Source organism: Perca flavescens, chromosome 13 (assembly GCF_004354835.1).
Source record: "Perca flavescens isolate YP-PL-M2 chromosome 13, PFLA_1.0, whole genome shotgun sequence".
NCBI classification, from domain to species: domain Eukaryota; kingdom Metazoa; phylum Chordata; class Actinopteri; order Perciformes; family Percidae; genus Perca; species Perca flavescens.
Window position 1 is genome coordinate 14,301,849 of NC_041343.1, and position 6,000 is coordinate 14,307,848.

Below are 6,000 nucleotides of genomic sequence, written 5' to 3' on the forward strand. Positions count from 1 at the left end.
GACTTCTTAAACTCTTGACATCCGGTCTCTCACCCACACAGAGCTTGTGTAATGAGTGCATCTGGTCACCCTGCCCACAGAAACAATGAGCAAACTGCTTCCATTAAAAAAAAAAAATCGGTCTGCTTTAAATCTTCTTTAATGACCTTCTCATGGACATTCCCACAGACAAAATTATGGTATGGTGCCAAAGGATGCAGAGAGAGGTGCTCATCACCGAGAATCTGACTTTTCTCTCGCTTTCTGCTCTGCTCTTACTTGGCTAGAACAAAAACCTATGTGAGTATGTACGCATGTCTACAGTATGTATGCACTCATGGACTTTGTAGTTTGGCACTTTATATCTGCCAAGTTTGACATATGTTTAGTAATAATAAACTTAATATATAGAGCACAAGTGCTTTACATTCTTATACTCCGTAACTGAAACGAAAAACTAAGGCTTAAGAATCCATTTCTCAACCATCAGCTTCCAACTGTTTTGCTGTCTGAGATTACAGAGTAGACCCAAGGCACTTATTAGAGGACGACCTTACAGCCTGAAATTGAGTCTGTTATTTGTCTTCATGAAGTATTTATCACATACAGTAGTGAGGAAAAACCCTCAGATAGTCAAACGTTTTGTGGTAAATTGTTACCATTCTGTCTTGACACCAGTGGGTGATTTGAGCTAAGAGTCGACTATGGCTTTGTGTACTGCTAAATGGATGCCATGAACAATGCAAACAATGAGGACAAACCATCTTAGAGTAGTTGTAGGAGGAGTTGGTATTTGTAAATAATGTTTCAGCAACAGGGGGAAAAGTCATACATGATGTACACAGTACTTAAAGCTACATTCGGTGAGTTCTAGAGAGCAACCATCGTGTTTATCCTTGTGTATCATTTCAAATAGAGGTTACAATATCTACTACACATTGAAAGTCACCAGTTCTATGAACACAGTATTACTAAGTCTGCATCAACCTAGAAACAAAACAAAAAAACTTTACATTATTCTGTAGGAAATTCAAAATCTACACTCAGTATTACCCACAGATGTTTAAGTAAGCATCCCTGCATATCATAGACCAATTATTTATGATAATAAATAAGCCAATCTGTGAACACGGGCAATTGTGTTAGCATGTGTGTGCAAAACAATGTGAGCAAAATGGAAGTTACAGATGCATATGCTTTGACATTTCTTGATAAGCAGAACTGCCTTTCCTTTAAGACTTTGAAAGTAGGGCTTCTTTTTACACTTTTAACAGTTTGCAGTATAGAAAGACAATGTTTTGCCCAATTCTAACAGGTGTATTCTTACAATGACAAAAACTGACAGGGTGAATAAAATAGAGACCTCTCACAGTTTTGTCCTCTTTCACTTTCTGAAGGCAGTGAAGGCACTGCACATGCCCTTCAGGTCATGCCCCTCTGTGCCATCTGCAGCTGCGGGTGATAATGGGGAAGATAGGGGAGGAGGGGACCGGCCAAGGCCAATCCCATGAGAAAAGAGACAGAAACAGGTACCTCTCAGCCATAACATCTGGACACAAAAAGGGTGTGAAATGTCAACAAGATAATTGCCCTAAAGCCTCACACACAGCACTGTCTTGTTACCCTTCCAAGTAGGAAACTGTCAATATTGGTAAAACTGTACAAACAAAAAAGGCATTTTGTATGTTTACATATGGTAAACCCTCACCAAGGTAATGTGACTGAGTTACAGCTGGAGGCCACTAGAGTCAGAGCTTTAACTAGGAGTGTTAGAAATATTAAGTTACAACATTCAATTCATAGTGCGCCACTAGACTTGAAACTTGACCCAAAACTTGACATTGATCTCTTTCGATATCAATTCAGATTATTAAATAAAGTATGAGAACAAAAATGCTTCTGATCTAGACAGCTAAGCATTCACTAAAAAAGAACAAACTAGCCTTGGTCACTTCTTTGTTGCAATTTGACGTTACAGACCGAAATGTCAGACCCAAATTACCTGAGGAAAAAAGGACTGTAGAGGTAGAATTGACAGTACACAACTAGACACTAAAGTGTGAAATCAGTCAATTCAGTACAAAAACCGTAAGAGCTGCAGACTTCGTTTGGACACTTTTTTTCGGTGTTTTTTTAAACTTCTAGTGGTGTCAAAGCAGTGTCTATTTGCACTGCTAATATCTGCTGAGTGACAGTCCAAACTAAAGTCCAGAGCAGTTGACCAAGAGGGTGCAGGTAGCCAGAACAGTGATCCTGTAATCTAACGTAACAGACTGAAATAAAGTTTTAGGCAATACGAACTATTACAAGGAATATTTCTATTGCATTTTACACACATGAGGTGTAAGATTGCGCAATTTAATGTGCATAGTGTGATTTGGGCTACTAGAAAATGCAGAGGTTCGAAATAAACTGTATTCTCTTAATTAGTCATGAATGATTTTATGGGTTAAAGTATAATGTGAGGGTGGGTGAAAAAAAAAAAAAAAAAAAAAAAAACTGTCCCTCCATCTGTCAATAAAGATTTTTCCATGGCACAAAGATTAAGATTTTTCCTCTCACTTCAATTTAACCATGTGGCCCAGTGTTCCATTAAACCTGTCTACCTTGGCCATAGTTATTTAGTTACTTATCATTCACCACTGAGTGAGGTAATGCTAGATGTGTTCAGTGCTTTTGACTGGTATAGGTCCTGAAAATCGTCCTTTACCAATTTCAGCCAGTAAAAATGACTAAGATAGGTTTTATTTCTTCAAATATTTCAGCACAAGTCCCCCAGTAAGATGTTAAAATCTTCACATAGAAATCAATTGTATGGTTTGAGAGAAAATCTTAGCCCAAAAATAAAAGTTGGGGACCAGTGACCTTGCACAAACCACATTAAGGTCAGATAAATGCAAAAATAACGTATGGTCTGCATGCATACAAAACAATTTTCTGAATGTTTCCATTTGTGTAATGTGGATACCAAACTATTGCATCTTCTAGTTCATCGGGAGTTAAACAAAGAATGAGCCTCAAGGGTAGTCAAACTGGAAATACAAGTGGGTGTTGCCAAAATGTGTTTGTGTGTCTGAGTATGTGTGTGTGTGAGTATATTTAGAGAAACTCCATCCAGAACATAATCATGCATAGAGAGGACCAGCAAAGAACATAAAATGTATCATACACCTGTCATCTTAATTCCTCTATACATATATATTCATAAATAGAGTTCCGGTTTAAATGAACCTCATTTCACAATATTCTTGTTGTAGGGAAGTGTGAATAAATCCTGTCAGCGTAAATCTGGTGACTGATCACTAACCCCTCAAAATTACACAATGAGTTAAAGGTTTTCTGAAAAAAGTTGTACCCTTAGCTTCTTTGTGCGTGAGGTTGCACAGCTAAATGTGACAGTGTTGTAAATCTTGTATATGCATTAGAGTAGAAAATACTTTCTCTTCTGTGGGTCTTTTCTCTAGTCAAGAGCATTGATGCCGTCACTGTGGAGGTGTGGACATTTTTTTATATTCAGTCATAATTTTACAGACACATGCGTGTTCTTTTAGCAGACCAAATCTTTTCCTCAGTGGCAATGAAGATATTGCTTAATATTGGAGGTGAAATATTGTTGGTCCACTACAAGAATGTCAAACATTCAAAAGTAGACATGCCCCTCAAGTAAATTCTAAAGACTGCTCTCGGTTCCAGACAGCAACCAGGGGAGGGACCGGAAACTAGCAAAACAATGTGCTCTTCATGTGCACCACTGACTCAATGCTAGTTTCATACAATATAGCCTGTACTCAGCTAGTGCAAATACTTTATCTTGTGGCCTGTGACTAAAGCTCACAGGATAAGGCCACATGGTAATACATCATTCTAACAGGAACACATGGCGATCAAACAAAAACCTTCACACAGCCTAAAAGAGGGTTTAACATTACTTCCATTTAACATAAGAATGTACAGATGTTAGTTCAGAAACTGAGAGGAGTTACAGGATTCCCTTAAAATGAATCACCTACCAAGTTTTAGACTACGTTTTAGGGGGGATTGCACTTTAGTCCCACATCATTTTCTAAAGTCCTATGTCACAACCACTGGCCTCTGTGATTTCTGTTTGCAGGACCTGACAGGCTTTAGCCAGAGACAGAGCCGCACATTGTAATAAGATAAGAGAAAGGACAGGTGGCCCAGTGATCAGGTGCCAGACTGCCTGCTTTAGAGCTGAGCTAAAGTCTACTGTGTGTCTACTATGGCTCTCTTAGATTCTCTCATCATTGAGCACTAAATAGTACCAAATTGAGAAGAGTCTCTTCAACCTCTCATATTTAAAATCACTTATGACAGAAAAATGCTGAGCTATTGCTAGGGACTCATTTACAACCCAGAGCACCTGCTGTAGGACTACCACTATAGCACTAGTCAAATAGTCCAATTCTACTCAATATTTCAACAAACAACAGGATGTGTGTTAAAGGGTAACACCTTTCACTCCAAGACAGTCTTAACGTTTTACATTAACAACTTTTTCCATAAGCCACACACCAAAGAATTTGAGGCTCTAACCTGTGACGTCAATAAAATTCAAAACGTATTGGCTTTAGCCAACCAAAACAAACCATTGGATAAAAAGGTATATTACAAATTTCTAAACAGAATGAAATTTTCCTTTCAACTATATCGACAGGTCAATTTAACTCTTACCTTGCAGCTGTTTAAACCTTCCCTCCAGAATGTTAGAGTATTGCACCTGATTAACAAATGCTGCAGGGGACAAGCAGGGCTCTCGGTCCCTGCGGCCCAACTCCATGGCCTTTTTTTTTTTTTTTTTTGGATCTCTCTCCTAAATATTCCTCTCAGATACAGAGTGAATGGGAGTTCTCCTGCATAGCACAGCGGAGGCAACCTTTCCCACTAAAACTGTATCAAATCCTTGAGATGGTTCTCCAGAAGATAAAGGTTTTGTATATCCAAAATGCCTTGGTTTGTCCTCTTTTAGATTCCCTCAATGCTGTGCCTCAGTAAAGCACAACACTAGCTTAAAAATGTTGCCGCCTATTTTTTTCTTCTTCCAGTGTATGTCCCACTTTGTCCAATTAAAAAACAGCAGTGCAACGGTGGAGTTTTTTTCCCCAAAGAATCATTTCAAACAAAACTCAAGAACAAAATGTTCTCTTGTTTCACCTCCTCTTGTGAAGAATTTCACCACACTTGTGGCCTCTGTGCAAAGTAAAAACTTTTGGTAGCACTCCCTTGAGGTTCACAACTGACTATTCCTTCCCTCCAAACTCTGAACACGCATTTGCTGGAGCAGAGCGCAGCAGAGCAGGCTAACCGGCTGCAGTCGGATAGCTGGGTAAACAAAGCCTGCTGTGCCTTCTGAAAATGGTGTCATTTGCATAAGGTGTGTTTGAGGGAGGAGCACAAAGGAAGAACACAGTAGCAGGATGAGGGCAGGGAGGAGGTGTAGAGGTGGACTAAACCATTAGAGTTCCTGCTCAGCGTTGCTTGAAGCGGATTAGTCAACTCTACCTTAATTCCAGGGAGCAATGGGGTGTGGCCTGCCAAGAAGGTACATCACCTACTTATCCTGTGGTCTTGCTGCGTAGTTCTTATTTCTTTTACTCTCTAAGACAAGATTTTTTCTCCATTTTTCTGTTTACGGGTTCTGCCGTATGATAAGGCGTTAAGACAGGAAGGAAGTTGTTGAGAACGTCTCAGTAACACAACAAGCTCTTTCCTGTCTGAACAAGATTTGAAATTATGAACTTGTGCATTCGTTTGTCAGGCAGATGGTTAGACAGGCATGGGGGTGGAAGTAAGTCATTACCCATCTAAAACAATTATAGAACTACACTGCAATCACACATTTTATTTCTTACTAGATTAGCATCTTGTTAAATATTTAATATGGTTGATTGTTTTTCCACAGTCAAATTAAGTGATTGTTTGCATGCAAACAACGAAGGAAAATTGACTTTTATTTTAAATTGTGCTGAGATTTGAAAGTTACAAAACAATTATTTGCTTCCA

At 38.9% G+C, this 6,000-nt stretch overlaps 1 protein-coding gene across 4 annotated transcripts in view; it reads right to left on the reverse strand.

Moving 5' to 3' along the window:
• The window catches only part of sptbn2 (spectrin, beta, non-erythrocytic 2), a 51,085-nt gene that overhangs the window by 23,597 nt on the left and 21,488 nt on the right, over positions 1-6,000 (reverse strand). Inside the window, exon 1 of one of the 4 annotated variants that reach the window (XM_028594796.1) lies at positions 4,672-5,343. The exons of 2 other annotated variants lie outside the window; for them this stretch is intronic. In XM_028594796.1, the coding sequence (XP_028450597.1) occupies positions 4,672-4,777 (106 nt within the window). In that variant the 5' untranslated portion in view covers positions 4,778-5,343. Of the gene's footprint in view, positions 1-1,342; positions 1,437-4,671; positions 5,344-6,000 lie in introns of those variants that run through there. One more of the 4 variants, XM_028594797.1, reaches the window with a different exon arrangement.